The sequence below is a fragment of the Podarcis cretensis genome, assembly GCF_951804945.1.
Source record: "Podarcis cretensis genome assembly, chromosome: 6".
Taxonomy (NCBI): Eukaryota; Metazoa; Chordata; class Lepidosauria; order Squamata; family Lacertidae; genus Podarcis; species Podarcis cretensis.
Window position 1 is genome coordinate 92,506,649 of NC_137175.1, and position 17,744 is coordinate 92,524,392.

At 41.0% G+C, this 17,744-nt stretch overlaps 2 protein-coding genes across 3 annotated transcripts; one reads left to right on the plus strand and one right to left on the minus strand.

The window, feature by feature from the left end:
* Window positions 1-1,976: 1,976 nt before the first annotated feature.
* Window positions 1,977-6,924, plus strand: LOC307218860 (14 kDa phosphohistidine phosphatase-like). Its single transcript, XM_079981802.1, has 3 exons — window positions 1,977-2,384; window positions 5,440-5,564; window positions 6,710-6,924. Exons 1-3 carry the CDS (start codon window positions 2,126-2,128, stop codon window positions 6,794-6,796), a joined length of 471 nt encoding a protein of 156 aa, XP_079837928.1. The 5' UTR covers window positions 1,977-2,125; the 3' UTR covers window positions 6,797-6,924.
* Window positions 6,925-12,904: 5,980 nt separating this feature from the next.
* METTL18 (methyltransferase 18, RPL3 N3(tau)-histidine) lies at window positions 12,905-17,688 on the minus strand. Of its 2 annotated transcripts, none has more exons than XM_079981655.1 (3): window positions 17,672-17,688; window positions 16,690-16,725; window positions 12,905-14,240 (listed from the first exon to the last, which is right to left on the minus strand). In XM_079981655.1, exon 3 carries the CDS (start codon window positions 14,081-14,083, stop codon window positions 12,992-12,994), a length of 1,092 nt encoding a protein of 363 aa, XP_079837781.1. In that variant the 5' UTR covers window positions 14,084-14,240; window positions 16,690-16,725; window positions 17,672-17,688; the 3' UTR covers window positions 12,905-12,991. The 2 variants fall into 2 exon arrangements, with proteins under 2 accessions (XP_079837781.1, XP_079837780.1); XM_079981654.1 differs by lacking the exon at window positions 17,672-17,688 and adding an exon at window positions 17,330-17,657.
* Window positions 17,689-17,744: the final 56 nt, after the last annotated feature.

The window sequence follows — 17,744 nt, forward strand, 5'->3', positions numbered from 1 at the left end:
TGGCCCTTCATAGAAAAAGGCTTCCCCTTTCAACCTACCATAAGGACTTGACAAAATGCTATGGGCATTTCAAAGGAGAGTTTTTCTAATGGTAGGGATGTATGATTTGGGATGTCCTCAAAGTTATCTTGGTATACCCTCCAACATTTCTCTCTTGGAAATAGGAACATCCCATTCCATCATGATAATTTTACTGTTTATACCCCACACATCTTACTGGGTTGCCCCAGCCACTCTGGGCAGCTTCCAGCATATATAAAAACATAATAAAACATGAAACATTTTTTTTAAAAAAACTTCCCAATACAGGATTGCCTTCAGATGGCTTGAGAGGCAGGTAACACCACCACCACATTTATCTGATGAAAATAAGGATATCCTAAGGAAAAGTGGGACATTCCGGGGTCAAATCAGAAACCGGGATGGCTTCTCTAAATCCAGGGCTGTCCCTGGGAAATAGGGACACTTGGAGGGTCTGTTTTGGGGAGCAAAAGTGTGGAAACTTCAGTTTGATATTCAGGATTTTTTTGCTGAAAAGGATCTGTGAACTAGGAACCAACTTCAGAATTTCATCAAACCTCAGGTCATTTTTTGTGTTTGTGTGTGTGTGTTTTTAATGGTATTTACGGTCTCTGTAACATAATGGTGCAAAACTTTCAAAATTTTGGGGAAGGAAGCCATTCCTTCATTTATTTATTTTAAGCCCTAAGCACTATTTGAGGTAAATAAATGCGCCACACTGAATAGGATACAAGATAGGTAACGTGTTCTGTGAGCTTGCTTATTCATTCATCCATTTATGCATTTATTTATTTGTCTTATACACCACCCTTCACCCAAAGACCACAAGGCAGCTTGCAGTGTCAAAAAACAAAGCAAAGCAAAACAAAACAAAACCAAAACAAAAGCAAAAGCAAAACAAAACGGCAGATTCAAAGTTGATGGGCTATGCCAATTTGGAAAAAAATGACCAGAAGGATCAGAAACCAGGAAGACAAAAAAATGGAAAAAAAGTCCCAGCAAAGGAAGAATGGATACAAAAACTTATGGGATATGCAGAAACTGTGAAACTTACTGGAAGAATAAGAAATCAACTTTTTTTTTTAATAAAATGGAAATGGTTTATTGACTATTTACAGATAAACTGTAAGCAGATAAATACATTGGCAGAATTATTGTAATAACCTGCAGTTTCCTAAGGGTATATAGTTAAAGAAGACTAATAAATGAACAAATTAAGTTAATTTGGATATGCAGAAGATATTTAAAATAAATTTAAGGAACCACAGAAAGAGGGGGAAGTCAAGTTTTGAAATGCGAAAATGATTGTAAAAGTAGTGAAATGTATAAACTTGAAAAGTATAATTTTTTTTAAAGACCAAAATTTCAGTAAGTAATGGGGAAAATATATAATTTACCTTAAAAACCATTGCAAACAACTGAAATTATTAGTTGAAATGGAATTACACTTGTAGCATAATGTTGAAGAAGAGTGAGAAGAATCTTTCTTCTGATTCTTGAAATTATTAGTAGGATTCTAATGACACTTGTAGTTTAATGTTGATTTTTTTGCGTACGGACTTTTAAAAGATTTGGATGAACAGACAAGATGCATGAGGGAAAGGTTAATATAAAGACCCACAAAGGGCAGGAGGGAAGTTCAGGAAAATCTTCGGGATTCTCTTTTTATTTTGGTTGTTTGATAATTGTTTGTGAACTGTCAAAATCTGTAAAAACTAAATAATATTTTTTTAAAAAATAGAGAATTTTTTTCAAAAATGACAAAAAAGCTAAAGAAAACCAACGCGCCAACGGCAACCACACGCGCGAGCCCGCCAAAAAAAACCGCCACAGAGACGCCGACCGTTATTCGAGTCTTTCTAACCGCCCTTCGCGCGCTTTCTGTCCAACCAGGGCCTCGCGCGGTAAGGCGCGAGCCAATGAGCGCTCGCTGTTCTGCGAGGGCCGTTTGTCTCCGTTCCGAGCGAGGCTATTCCTGAGGGGAGTGAGGGAAAGAGAGGCGCCGTTTTCACCTCGCTCGTCATTTTCTCTCTGCGCGCAAGCGGGGCTAGTGGGGGGGCGGGAGGTATCCTGCGCTACTCTCCCTTTGGGCAAAGCTTGGGCCATGGCGTCGTCGTCGCCGCCTAAATCAGGCTGCTTTGCGGGCGAGTTGGCCGAGGTGGAGATCGACTCCGACGGCTGTTTCAAGTACATCCTGGTGCGGGTGCAGCGCGGAGGCAGCGGCCAAGGCGGGGGCCAAAGTGGTGGCCAACAGGGCTGCAGTCCAGGCCGTATTGGCAGCCCAAGCCGCGGCGGCGGCAGCCCAAGCCGTGGCGGCGAGTGCAGAGACATCGTGAGGGGGAGCGCTTCCGCCGAGTTGCACAGTGAGAGATGAGATTTTACACGAAAGCCTTCGCTTCGCACCCCACCCCCCACCCCCGGCCAGGCGGCTCACAAATTGGAAAATAAGACATAAACGTCTCTCGCTCAATCCGCCACTTTGGGAATTGTTATTAGGGACTCTTTAACAGATAAAAGAATAACAGCTAGAAACATTTGGCGGGGGTCGGGAAGGGGAAATCATAAAAAACCCACAGATAAAAATAGTATCTAGAAACTTTGGCGGGGCGGGGAAGAGGTCGGGGGAGGGGAAATGATTAAAAAAACCGCACAGATAAAAATAATTGCTAGAAACATTGGGGGGGGGAGGGAGCCATTTTTTAAAGCAAAAAAGTAACAACAGAAACACTGGGCAGGGAGGGAGAGGTGGGGGGCAATCATTTAAAATAGGCATAGGCAACCTTTGGCCCGCCAGATGTTTTGGACTACAACTCCCACCATCCCTGACCACTGCTCCTGTTAGCTAGGGATCATGGGAGTTGTAGGCCAAAAATCTGGAGGGCTGAAGGTTACCTGCCTGATTTCTAAAAACCACCATAAAAATAGCTAGAAATTGGGGGGGGGGGGGGTGTGTTAAAAAAGCCACATAGATACAGAAACATTTGGTAGGGTGAAGGTGGGGACAATCATTTAAAAAAAACAAAACACCCACAGATACAGATATATCCATTTAAACCAGTGGTTCTCAACCTGTGGGTCTCAAGATGTTGGACAACTCCCATCATCCTTGAGCTCACCTTGCTAGCTAGGGGTGATGGGAGTTGTAGTTCATCAACATCTGGGGACCCACAGGTTGAGAAAGGCTGATTTAAACCATGCGAATATGGGCATAGCCAAGAGCCCCCCCCCACCCCGGAGCCTCAAAAATTACTGAAGGGTGCTAAAAAATAATTAAGTTGAGGCTTTGCACCACCACTGCCCCAGCAGAAGCCTGACCCCCAAATGAAAGCGTGAGGACCCACACCCCCCCCCCCCGTGTAACATGGGCATAGCCAATGATTTTTATATCAATAAAAATACACAGCCAACAGGTTTGGGCCCCCCAATAAAAGGCCTGCCCCCAGCTAGCAAAAATCCTGGTTAGCCTATGCCCCTTAATTGTCCTCAATTATTTTTTTCTAAACCTGAGAACTCAAGTGGCATTTGGTGACATTTCCCCCCAGAAAGATCAACAACTTTTATTTTGCCCCACCCCAAAAACATAATTACAATAAAAACGGCATGGTGCCCACCCTTTAAATAAAAGTTTTAGTTTCCCAAAGCCTGTTGGAAGAAGAATGTGAATGTGTGTCTGCATTGCCACCAGCAATTTTTGTTCTGTTGCTTTGTCTTGCTTGTGGGAAGAAGGAACCTGGCTGGGCTTCTCATAAACACACTTGTCAGCAGCTTGTTTGGGACTTCTGCGACACCTAGAAAAATGAAATTTGATACACGAGTCCAGTGGGGTACTACAAACACTAGAAAATGGAAGTATGATAGTTGTTTTTTTTATAAGGGTGGGGGAGAGATCCCAAAATAAATTGAAATATAAACTTTGTAGTCCCAGTTAGAAGACTTAAATACTAGGCCATATGTATGGTTCACGTACAAGAGTATGAACTAGTGCAGGTATAAAGTTAGGGAAACCCAGCCAGATGGGTGGGGTTTAAATAATAAATTATTATTAAAGTTTGAAAATCCTGCCCTAAAGGAAAGTGTTAAGATGCCTTCACAATCCCCTATATGTTCCTAACATGTTTTTTTTTAAGGGGCAGTGGGGAACCATCCGAACCACCTAATATTTTTCCTTATTTTGAGGCAGCCTGAATATACCTGTTTCGCTGCCCGGAGTATTAACATATAGCAGTAGAAATAAATAAAAAAATTGTCCAGTAGCACCTTAGAGACCAACTAAGTTTGTTCTGGGTATAAGCTTTTGTGTGCATGCACACTTCTTCAGATACACTGAAACAGAAGTCACCAGACCCTTCTATATAGTGGGATGGTGGGGTGGAGTATTTCTCAGAAGGGTAGTAGGAGATGGGTGATTGACTCAATGGGTATAGGAAAAAGCAAGGGGTAGTATGCAGATGACAAAAAATACCTTTAGCATATGAGACAAGAATCCAATATCTCTATTTAGACCTGGTCTCCATAGTTTTCAGTTTAGTAATAAGTTGTAATTCAGCAACTTCTCTCGTCTGTTTCTGAAATTCTTTTGTAATAAGACAGCTGCTCTGTGATCTTGTATTGAATGTCCTGGGAGATTGAAGTGTTCTACTGGTTTCTCTGTCTTGTGATTCCAATCTGACATCAGGAATCACAAGACAGAGAAACCAGTAGAACATTTCAATCTTCCAGGACGTTCAATAAAAAGGTGCTTTTAGTGAAAAGGTGCTTTTAGATAGGGGTGTAATACTGTAAAAATGGGTCAGCGAGATATCACAAATGGGTCATAAATAAAAGGTTTTGTTTAATGTACTGAACCTTCCCCTAGAAAGGGTAGATTTGGACGAAATTGGGGGGGAGGGAGGGAGATACAGACTGGGATTTTGATGGTATTGACAGTGAGATACTGTGGAAATCTTAAAGCATGAGTAGCACTAATCCCATATTGAACACACATCTTGAATCACTCAAAACCATACCTTTACAACCATACCTTATTCTTCTGATAATCCTAGGAAGTAAGCCACTGCTAATGCCATTTTACAGAAGATGGACTGAGAAGAAAATACTGTACGCTTGCCCATGGCCATTCAGTGAAATCCAATAATAAATGCGGTTCTCCCAGGCTCAAGTACAACTAGTCACTGAATTTCTCTATTTTAGTGGGGGTTTCCCCCTCAATTGATAAATAAGAAAAGATGAGGAGCACCAACCTTTGTAATAATTCCTGACGTCTTTAGGCCTGAACCACTCATGTTAAAAATGCTCCAAATCTGTACAGCTGTAACGTATTAAATGCTAACGTTCAAATGAGGCATAATTATTTTTGTACTTCAGGTATTTCCACCTTTATTTTTATAAGGTATTCTTAGTACTATTATTGTTTTGTAGATCACTTATATGAAAAGATATGTTCTGAAATTGAAAAGATGGGCTGTATGTGCAAGTGTCTTGGAGGAGGAAAAATTGAGCACAATAGCAGAGACAAAAAAATCCATGTATCTGGTGTTTCTCCAGTAAGTGTTGTATACATCCAGTTTCTAAATATGATGATTCACTTTGCAAATATGCTAGTAATTAATGATAATGTCACAAAAATGTGTTTCATATTGGTCTCTGAGAAGAAGCAGACAATTTTATGAATTGCATAATACTGACAGAACTTGAATATTTGTTTAGTATGTGAATGTCAGTCACTGCATAATCCACTAAGAAATATACTTTCACAGGAAACAAGAAATTACTTGTATTATTTTAAAGCTTTATGAATAAAATACCAAATTCTTCAAAATAAATCCCTATGAAAATATAATTTTTTAATCAGGTTGCTACAAAAGCTCAGGGCATGTGACAGCATCCTAAAACAAGCTAGTAAAATGACCTGTGAGAAGAGCCACAGAATCAATCAAGACTGGTTTGCTGAAGTCCAGCATCTACAACTGTATTGGCTATTTAAAGGTTGCTAATAAGAGGTCCAGACTTCGCACATGCAAGGGAGAGCCATTCTTACTACAATTTTAAATGAGCTTCAAAAAAAACCCCCTTCTCTCTTTAATATCTAGCATGAGGAAGAGTTCTGGAGATCTTAAAAGCGGTTTTGTTAAATTTTGATTGCCCTAATACGGATTTAGGATGGTGTAGGAACTGTTATATATTCTTACTGCACTTGTTTTCCCCACTACTCTTGGAGAAAGCACAGGAGAGATTTTCCGCCCTCATTTTCCTTTTCGTTTCCCAAGCATGTCTTACTATCATAGGGGGGAATAATCAGGCCTTTTGGGTAGAGAACAGAGAGAAAAGATCCCAACTGATAAAAACTATGTGGTGCACTTAGGTACTTATTAAACAAATGAAAAATGAAATTGGTAATAATATGTTGTCTGCCCTCCCACCAGATGTCAAAGAGACCAACAACTACCAGACTTTTAGAAGACATCTGAAGGCAGCCCTGTTTAGGGAAGCTTTTAATGTTTGATGTATTAGAGTATTTTAATACATTTTTTGGAAGCCGCCCAGAGTGGCTGGGGAAGCCAGCCAGATGGGCGGGGTATAAATAATAAATTATTATTATTATTATTATTATTTGAAGAAATTCTAGCAATAATCTTTAGCACACACATTTTCTCTTTAGGAGTAATTTGTGCATTTTTCTTTCCTACAGGCATATGGTAAAGCTGATCATTCCATGACTGTGGCAATACTGAAGAAAACGTTTAAGGATTATGACATTAGTTGTTCAGATGACTAGTGAACCGTTGCTTTGCAGTCTAAAATTTAAAGTCAGATTGTTCTTGGTTCTTTTCAACATAATTCTAAGCTTCCACCAAAATGTGTAATGTATTTAGCTTAATGCTGAATAAAAACTTTGACTGTGAATTTGTTGGTGCTTGATTCAAAAAACGTTTTCAAAATACCTGATCTTGTGAAATTCCACTATAAGCATTTTAAATATTGTAAGAGGCAATTCCTACCCACAACCTAATCCAAAGTGGTGGGATCAGTTTAAAAACAATGTACTGTAGAGCTTAGTCTGCTCTTAGTGAATGGGAATACAGTACAGTACTTTCATGGCGTGAAATAGATTCTTGAGTTCTGTCTACATCTTTCCTGTGGAAGCCCTTTCTAGTTGGTGGAACTTTATTAATCATAGAGCGGAGATCAACTTTTCCTTATCTGCTTGATTAGATAGGGAGAGGGGGAAGGCTGTGGCTCAAGTGGCTGCAATATCAACAATTCTTAATGCTTCTTGGACAGAGAACGAGAATCCAACTTCACCCTGCGTTTACTGAGGGGAGAAGGATCATGGATGGGAGAACATACCCTGGGCACTAAGAGCCAAGGAGCAAAGCTTGCTCAGTTTCTGACTTCTAATGGCATAAGGACTACAGTGGGCATGGTGGACATATTAGGTCAAAGCCTAAGAATTCTATTCATGGATTTGCAAATTGATGGTGAGAGGCCTTGAGGCAAGTGTGAATCCTTAAATTCAGGGATCACCAATCCATCTTAAAAGGACACAAAACACATCTAACTCAACAGGCTGCCACTACTTGTTAGTTTAGGCCTTAGGGCTACCAGGTCCAGATAGTATCCCAATAATTAGGTTCAGATAGTATCCCAATAATTATTAAGTCTAAAACGGTTTTTAAAAAACTTATGATAGGTTCAATCCCTAGTAACGTGAACCAGAACTAGTTTGGGTAGGGATAGAATGTGGAATTAACCTCTTGTAGCAGTAAAGATAATTTATTAAAATAATCTAAGCATTTCAAAGGTAAAAAGCTGAACAAGATTTTTTTTTTAAAGTCCATGTAAATAAAAATGGGTCTGAGCAAATGCTTTGCCACTTTATGGATTGCAGAAAATATGTTTCAAAATTCACTGTAAAAGGGGATGTGTTCCAAAAATAATGTCTTGAAGATGCATTCCATGCTGGCAGTCAAGGTGAAGTCCCCCAAATCCAGGCAGTCGATTTCTACCTATAGAATCAGCTGATCTTTTCCCCTTTTCATCTGCATTTCAGAACCTGAAGGAGTGGCACAAGGTAGACATTGCACAGCTCTTGTGCCTCAAGTACACAAGGGAGTACTGGTTAATTTACTCCAGTCTAAAGCAGAGGTGGGGAACCTGTGACTTCCAGAAGTTATTGTACTTGCAGCTCCTACCAGTCCCAGCCAGCATTGCCACTGATCAGAGATTATGGGTGTTGCAGTCCATCAATCAGCATCTGAAGGACCACAGGTCCTTCATCTAAATCCATGCAATCTAGGTAGATTAGGGACTGTATGTCATTCTCTCAACTCCCAGGGCATGTCAGAACATCACTGTTGATTGAAAACGTGGTGCAACTACTTTAGTAGCCTCGCAGCATTCCACACAGACATATGTTGAGCAGCCACATAGAAAAGCATTTTCCAAAGCTGTACCTTAGTTCTGTAGTACGGACTGAACTAAGAAGAGCCTGCTGGATCAGGCCAATGGCCCATCTAGGCCTGTATCCTGTTCTCACAGCTGCTGACCAGTTGCACATGGGAAACCAGCAAGCAAGATTTGACCATAAGAGCACTCTCCCCTCCTGTGGTTTCCAACAACTGGTAAAAAAGGTAAAGGACCCCTGATAGTTACTAGTATTTAGACACATTGCTGCCTCAACTTTGTTGAAGCACACCTCTTTGGGAAAGGGTGTCCCCCCCCCCCCCAATTTGTCTTCTGTCTGGCACAGGCAAAGGTCCCCCCTTGGGGTGGTACTGCTACTGAACTTCCTTGTCAATTTTGCCTTCCGCCGCTAAAGGAGAAAACATATACCGCATGAACATTCTATATTATGGTCCAAAACCCCACAAAAACAGCTTTGAAAGCAAAATGCAGCAGATACAGGGAAAAGATTCTAAGGCAGTCACTGTTTTATCCAGAGCATGTTGGTTTCTTTTTCTTACTACCTCCGAGAGAAATTTTGCCGCGGCCAGGGTAATATTTGACTTACCTTTGAGAAGATACTTGAGACAGAAGGTATCAGAATTTCTAGGTAAATTTACCAATAAGGATTTAATTAACTGATCCCTGCCTTGTTCATACAGCCCACAGTGTAGTAGAACATAAGCAGTCTATTTTGATAAGGCTTTTCAGCTGATAAGGCTTTTCAGACCATTGTTTTTGACCATGAGCTGATTGACTCCATTGGTTAAATGTAAAAGGTAAAGGACCCCTGGACAGTTAAGTCCAGACACAGGCAACTATGGGGTTGCAGTGCGCATCTCACTTTCAGGCCGAGGGAGCCAGCGTTTGTCCACAGACAGCTTTCCTGGTCGTGGCCAGCAGGACCAAACTACTTCTGGCAAACAAAACACTGTGATGGAAGCCAGAGTGTACAGAAACACTGCTTACCTTCCCGCCACAGTAATCCCTTTCCAGGCCAAATACCAAAATCTTTAATCAGTATTTCAAGGGAGCCCACCACACTTTGATGGAAAGTGGGCATTCACATGTGTTCAGAAATAGAATTGAATTAGGAACACAGTTTGGAACCTGAAGTAGGGACCAAAGGAACTTTGCCTGGAACCCTAGCTGCATTTTCCCAGCCCAAGTATGGGACAACCATTTTAAAACAGTATTTACTGACAATTTCCCCTCTTTGTGATGATTACTCTGCAGAGCTGACAAAACTTCCATTTTACTCCGGTTATGGTAGAAGAAGCCTGTGTATTAATTGGGAACCTGAAGAGCAGTAAGGCCCTGGGAAATGACTTTATCCCAGCTGAGTTGATCACATCAAACCAGTTACCAAACTCCCATGACTTGGCAGAAACTACTGCAGACTGTGCAGTCACCTGGGATCTTGTAGCGTGGATAGAAAAGAAGGTAGAAAATGACTGGGTGGGATTTGGCTTTTCTCCTGAAACACTTTCGATTCAGAGTTTACGAGGCTCCTGTCTGAATGTGCTTTTAATTTAGCTTCTTCAACAATTATTTCTTCTCCCTGAATTGGGCTTGAAGATACTACCGGTATCTTATTGGGGCTGTTTCAATATAGGCTTCCCCATGTTTTATATGCTATGTGAGATGCTTGTTATGTCTTGATACCTGTTTGGCAAACAGTGGACTGTTCTGCCCAATTGCAAAATTGAGAGTGCCCAGAAGATCCACATCATCTGAAGCGCAGTTCAAAGGAACATCAACAATGGAACAAGAAAGTGGCATCCAAATATTTAAAACAAATATAATTGCAAAAAACAAATATAAATGCATAAATGCAAAATCCTTCAACAGTCTGAATTCTGGATATATTCTTCATGTGATAATTAAAGTAGGATTAGGCATTCACACCGGATTCTAAAAAGTTTTTCTAGGATAATAGCACTAAATGCATTTCCAACTACCTACTGTTACTTCCAGTACTTTATCTGGGACAACTGTAAAAGTAGCTGTTAAACTGCCTCAGTGGTTGCTTCAATCTAAATTTAGATTCAGTTCCTGCCATCAGCAAATCAACACTTAACACACCCCAGCCCAGGTGACTAAACTAGGCAAATGCTTGTCCAATTTGAACTATGCCCCTCTTCCTTCCTGTGCTAATTTCCAACAAGGCTTATACCTCTTCAGTGTCCTGTTTGGTTACTGGAAATAAAATGAAACCAGGCTGGCTTTCTTCCAAGAAATGTGCATCTCTGAGCCAGATGTAGGGTGCAAACTGACTGTATTGGAACAGACCAAATAAAGTACGTGGTACCTCAGGTTAAATATTTAATTCGTTCCGGAGGTCTGTACTTAACCTGAATCTGTTCTTAACCTGAAGCACCACTTTAGCTAATGGGGCTTCCTGCTGCCGCCGCACTGCCAGAGCATGATTTCTGTTCTCATCCTGAAGCAAAGTTCTTAACCCGAGGTAATATTTCTGGGTTAGTGGAGTCTGTAACCTGAAGCGTATGTAACCCTAGGTACCACTGTACAGTGGTACCTCGGGTTACATACTTGATGCAGACAATTTTCCAGTGTTTGTCTGTTTCCATTGAAATCGATATTGAGAAAGCCTGAATACAGTTTTGTTCAATAAATACTATCCTAATACAGTGGTACCTCAGGTTACATACACTTCAGGTTACATATGCTTCAGGTTGCAGACTCCGCTAACCTGGAAGTAGTACCTTGGGTTAATAACTTTGCTTCAGGATGAGAACAGAAATTGGGCTCCTGCGGTGCGGCGGCAGCGGGAGGCCCCATTAGCTAAAGTGGTGCTTCAGGTTAAGAACAGTTTCAAGTTAAGTACGGACCTCTGGAACGAATTAAGTACTTAACCCGAGGTACCACTGTACTTCTTCACACAGTACGAAGTAAAAACTACAGTCATGGGAAAAAGAAAGCACACCCCCTTTGAATTCTGTGGTTTTACATATGAGGACATAATAACAATCGCCTGTTCCTTGCCAGGTCTTAAAATTAGGTAAATACAACCTCGGATGAACAACAACACATATCAATGATATCAAAAAATGATATGAAATGATATCCACTTGAAATGATATCAATAAAAAAAATATATGGGAAAATTAGGAGTTACGTACAAGCAACTCTTAAAGGTAGAGCAAGGACAACTAAAACTGAAACCCTATGAATAACTTAAACAGTTTTGTACCACTTGGCTACAATATCAATTATATGATAAATTTAACTCTGATAAGAAAATTGGTTTCCAAAAAGAAGAATCAAAATTCCAGCTAGAACTTTTGAATAATTGCAAAAAGAATCTATCAAAAATGTATAATTTACTACTTGAATGGGAACTCAAAGATGATCAAGTGGGGACAGGATTTCGGATATGCAATTCCATTAGGTCAATGGGAAAAACTTTGGAAATCAAATATTAATTTCACCACATGTATTACTATCAAAGGGAATATTATGAAGATGTTTTACAGGTGGTATTTAAACCCTGTAAAACTAGCCAAAATTTATACATTAACTTTGAATTTGTGTTAGAAATGTAAGGTATCAGAGGGATCTTTGTATCATGTCTGGTAGGGATGTGATAAAATTAAATTTTTTGGGAGGGGGGAATATACATGAGGAATTGAAAAGAATATTCAGAATAACAATTGGTAAAAAGCTGTAAGCATTCCTTTTAGGAATCATAACAAATGACATCCCCAAATACATGAAGAGAATTTTTCTATATGCAGCCACTGCTGCTAGGTTATTGGTTGCTAAAAATTGGAAATCAGAAGATGTACCATCAGTGGCAGATTGGCAACATAATTTTTTTGAAATGATTGAATTAGCAAAAATGACGGCAACAATGAGAATGCAATCTAACCAAAATCTCAAACAGGAATGGAAGTGTGTAGACGAATACATGATTAAAAGATGCTCCAACAAAAATTAATTGATATGTATAGACTGATCTCACAAAGTGAATTTAAATAGATATAAAAGAATGTATGTTTAATTATTAAGATACAAGAATACAATCACAATAATAAAGTTATAAAATAAAAATTAGGAAGTCACGCATAGGTAGAGGGAAGACATAGGGTAAAGACAAGAAATAATAAATGTCTAAATGTTGATACATAATGAAATGAAAAATGTGAATTTACAAGTATAATGTTTATGTAATGAGATGTAAACATTTTGTACAGTATATGTAGTGAGATATAAATCAATAAATAAATAAACAAAAAAATTGTTGGACCAGGTTCAGTCAACAAAAGAGATCTTGCAGACATCAAAATAGCATTGTGTATTCAGAACAAATGATCTCAAAACTGTTTTTGGTTTTTTTTTTAAAAAAAGAATATGATAATTTCTAGCAAAGACTCTGTAGATGCAGAATAGGATCAGGGAACAAATTCACAACCATAAATCAAGAAAAATGTGCTAGCAATTTACTGTAAGAGCTACATGAAAGCAAAACAACAATAAAGAAGTATTTACTAACACACTGAGCACATTAACAGGATTTCTTAAAGACCAGCTCAATAATGAAACGCTTTAGCCCTTTGTCAATAACTTTAACAATTCTAGACTTAAATACATTTTTCTTCTCAATAAATTTTGTAAAAAGGTGGACCCCACCTCCACAGCCAAAGTAATGTGCTTTGCTAGCTAAATAAACACACCCATTTATTCTCAGTAATTTTAAAAGTGTTTCATGAAAAGCCTCATAGTAATCTGGATTATAAATAGTCTCAGAGGTGAGTATGAGATCATATTTTGCTAAAGGCTTACTGCCATTTAATAGAAGATTACTAAACTCTGACCATTCCCCTGAAAAGAATTTGCATTTAGAAAACAAGTCTTGGGTAAAGTCCTTCTTTGGACATTGTTTTAGAGAAAGCTCAGTATTTTCTTCAACATCACCCTGATTAGCACAGTTGACCAATACATTAGGCATGGTTAGTTCCTCAATCACAGTGCTGTTATAGTCCTGAAAATGGACCTGTTCAGCATTTCTTTTTAATGCAACTATTCCCAGCAACCCGGCCCCACAGCCAAGGTCCAAAACCAACTTGTGTGCAAACTGAATTTCAGCTTCTGACAAATAATCCATGAGATCAAAGGTGCACTCCCAGATCTTCAGACCTCCTTCATAGACACCTGTGATTAGGTCAGAACGAGAAGAAACACTTTGTGACACAATGTCTTCCCCGACAGTGTTTTCAGAGGGTGCTGTCTCCACCACAGAAATATTTGCATAGCGTGTTCCTGGAAGGAGGGTCCCCACAACTTTGTTTTTAAACAATTTCTGGAAATCTTCAGGGAGATTATGTTCTTTGGCACATTTAAGGCACAAGCCTTCTTTAGGCATAATGCTGCTTTTACTCAAAAAGCTGTTGCCTGCCACATTAGCAGGGATTTCTGATAAATCCTCCTGGTTTAATTTGGTTTCTTCTGAGGAAATCTCCTTACTCTTTCCTGTAGTGTTCTCTTGCTTGTCCAAAAAGATTAAAGACTCCTGTACCAATTCCTGCATTCCATTCCCAACTGCCTCTATTCCGTTTTCTGCTGCGCTGTCAATAGAGAAGTTGAACTGAAATGCCATTTTCCTGTAAAGCAGGTAAAATTAAGAGTTTATATCCAAAGCATGAAGACACTCCAAAGGCTGTGCTGTGCTGATAAGTAGTTTTCCGATCCAGTCTAGTCTTCACTGTGAGATCATCTACTATGAAGACTCCACTACTTCTTTGAATAAAAGCCTCCTTTAAAAAGAAAAAAGAAATATATTTGACAGAGTAAAGAGATAATAGCATTTTTTAAAAAAATATTGTTAGGAGTTTTAGAATGCTTTCTTTTTTAAATTGTGTATCCTTTTTGGTGCACTGGGCTCTCAGAAAGGCGAGGTCTAAATTAAATTAATAAACAATTACTATATATAAAAATGCTACTACTGTTTGCCACAATGTTGAGGTGGGATAGCTGAGGATGGTTAAAATGTACCCTAAAGTCCCCAACACTGCTCTTTGCTGCTCTCCCTCCAGCTGGGAGGAAATTTATGAAGCCCTGTTCAAAGTAAACAAACTATTATAGACAGAATATGTGCTTTTATTTTGTGAGGACAGGTTTGTCCAAACCAACTTCAATCCGCTGCCTTTGCTTTCAGAAGTAAAGGGGTACCTCGGGATGCGAACGGGGATCTGTTCTGGATCCCCGTTCGCATCCTGAATGGAACGTAAGATGCGACGGAGCATCTGCGCATGTTGCGTTTTGCCGCTTCCGCACGTGACATCATTTTGAGCATCTGCACATGTGGCAAAACCCAGAAACGACGTGCTCTGTTACTTCTGAGTTGCCGCGGAGCGCAACCCGAAAGCGCTCAACCTGAAGCACATTCAACTCGAGGTATGACTGTATTAGGGACGCAGGTGGCGCTGTGGGTTAAAGCCTCAGCGCCTAGGACTTGCCGATCGAAAGGTCGGCGGTTCGAATCCCTGCGGCGGGGTGCGCTCCCGCTGCTCGGTCCCAGCACCTGCCAACCTAGCAGTTCGAAAGCACCTCCGGGTGCAAGTAGATAAATAGGGACCGCTTACCAGCGGGAAGGTAAACGGCGTTTCCGTGTGCGGCTCTGGCTCGCCAGAGCAGCGATGTCACGCTGGCCACGTGACCCGGAAGTGTCTGCGGACAGCGCTGGCCCCTGGCCTCTTAGGTGAGATGGGCGCACAACCCCAGAGTCTGTCAAGACTGGCCCGTACGGGCAGGGGTACCTTTACGTTTACCTTTATGACTGTATTACGCTTCAGCTTATGGGGACAGCAAAGAGCTATATTAAGTATGCTGTTAACCCATTTGGCATCAGTTTGTGACCACATTCTTCACCAGCATCTTTAAAACTATGTGAAAATACTCTTACATACACCCCAATTACAAAAAAACCCCACAAACCCCACAAGCGTTTCTGGCTTCTGTTTGTCTAACTTGTTTGTTTCATCAGTGAGGTGGAAAAGAACTGGGAGCAGCTCTTGGTTCCCCTAACACTCCAAGTCTGAGAAGAAATATGTTTGTGGCTTCACTCACTTGTTGACTGAGACTCTGCCCAAACCTTTTAAGGTTCAGCCAGATTCTTATCTGCAAGGCACCACCTTCTTAATTCCAGATATGCCCCCTGCATTTCAGGGCCTGAGTCAACCTAGAATCCCTATCTGGAAATCCTTTTTCCAATTTTTGCGATTCAGAGTTGATGAAGCTACAGTGGTGCCTCGCAAGACGAAATTAATCCGTTCTGTGAGGCTCTTCGTATAGTGGTTTTTTCGTCTTGCGAAGCAAGCCCATTGACAGCTTAGCGGATTAGCGCTATTAGCGGTTTTTAGCGGATCAGCTGATAAGCGGCTCATCAGCGGATCAGCTGATAAGCGGCTTAGGGCTTAGGAAAAGGGGGGGAAAAGGGGAAAAACCCCGCAGGAACTCGCAATAATAATAATAATAATTTATTATTTATACCCCGCCCATCTGGCTGGGCCTCCCCAGCCACTCTGGGTGGCTTCCATAGAAAGCAAAAATACAGTAAAATATCACACGTTAAAAACTTCCCTGAACAGGCTGCCTTAAGATGTCTTCTGAATGTCAGGTAGTTATTTATCGCTTTGATATCTGATGGGAGGGCGTTCCACAGGGCGGGCGCCACTACCGAGAAGGCCCTCTGCCTGGTTCCCTGTAGCTTGCGAAGCAAGCCCATAGGGAAATTCGTTTTGCGAAGCGCCTCCAAAACGGAAAACCCTTTCATCTAGTGGGTTTTCTGTCTTGCAAGGCGTTCGTCTTGCGGGGCACCACTGTATTATTTCTTGCCAACTAAGGAGTGGTGCGAGTTCGAAAGCTGGGCCAGCTATAACGCAGCACCTCTTGACTTTGAACTTAAGGGGGGGGGGGTAGAGGGATGAGTGTAGCTCAGGGGTTTTAGCACAGGCTTTGCATGCAGAAGGTCTCAAGTTCAAATCTCAGACATCCCAAGGTGTTAATACTGTTAATACACCTTTGTCTGAAATCCAGGAAAGCCCCTGCAAAAGTTGAGATACAGAATAATACGCAAGGCGGATCAATTATCTTCTATATTTTGAAGAGCTTCCATTTTTGGAGCAAATCCATACGTTAGAATTATTATGACGTGAATATGAAATAGACTATAGATACATGCCATGCATGTGAAAACACACTTACATTTATATCTCACATGTCGAAATGACCTGCAGTTTCCTAAGAGGAATAAAGCAGAGGAATAAATGAACAAGTTAATTTGGAATACGCCGGAAATGTAAAAATAAATAAATTTCAGGAACCGCAGAAAGAGGAAGTCAATGGTCAAAATGTTAGGATTGTATTATTGAAATGTATATAACATTTATATCTCACATGTTGTAATGACCTGCAGTTTCCTAAGAACATATATTTAAAGCGGAGGAATAAATGAACAAGTTAATTTGGAGTGCGCCAGAAATGTAAAAAAATAAATAAATTTCAGGAACCGCAGAAAGAGGGTCGAAATGTTACGACTGTAAAATTACTGAAATGCACATAAGTGAAAATCATAAATACAAAATTACATCTCTAGATGGATATAGATATATCTTACAGCCACAGCTGCACCTTATTTAGAAAATGCATGCAGTATACCTCTTTCTAGCGAGCTCTTTTCTAGGAAAAGCTCTAAGCCAGTGTTTCCCAACCTTGGGCCTCCAGCTGTTTTTGAACTACAATTCCCATCATCCCTGACCACTGGTCTTGCTAGCTAGGGATGATGGGAGTTGTAGTCCAAAAACAGTTGGAGGCCCAAGGTTGGGAAACACAGGGGCGAAATAACCTTTTCTGGGGCGGCCACAGAAAGCAACCGAAAGGCAAGGAGGCGAAACGGAGGCGTTTCAAGGTTTCGCGTTGTTCATTTTCCACCCCTCACCGTTTTAGCAATTGGGTGGGCTTGCCAATTCGTCGTTCACAGCCTGCCCCCCCCCCCCCCGCGCAAGTTGGGACTTTTATTTTGAAAAGGGAAGAGGATGACTCGCAGCGCCGGGAAAGCGGGCTTTGGGGCGAGGCCTGCCCCGCCGGAATTTCTCCCGCAAGGCCTCTTTCCCCGCCGGCCTCGCGTGGCTCCGCTGCCGCCTCAGCAACTCGCCCGCGCGGCCCTCTCCGTCGTCGTCGTCCCCGCCTTCCTTCCTTCCTTCCTCGCGAGGCCTGACGGGATGCCGAGAAAGGGGCTGGGCCTCACCTTCCAGGGCGCC

What these genes read in the sequence shown, in the direction of transcription:
- METTL18 (XM_079981655.1), bottom strand. Translation starts at nt 14,083, where the DNA reads ATGGCATTTCAGTTCAACTTCTCTATTGACAGCGCAGCAGAAAACGGA.
- LOC307218860 (XM_079981802.1), top strand. Translation starts at nt 2,126, where the DNA reads ATGGCGTCGTCGTCGCCGCCTAAATCAGGCTGCTTTGCGGGCGAGTTG. An exon ending in CGCTTCCGCCGAGTTGCACA is followed by an intron (nt 2,385 to 5,439) that starts GTGAGAGATGAG and finishes ATTGTTTTGTAG; the next exon opens with ATCACTTATATGAAAAGATA. An exon ending in ATGTATCTGGTGTTTCTCCA is followed by an intron (nt 5,565 to 6,709) that starts GTAAGTGTTGTA and finishes TCTTTCCTACAG; the next exon opens with GCATATGGTAAAGCTGATCA.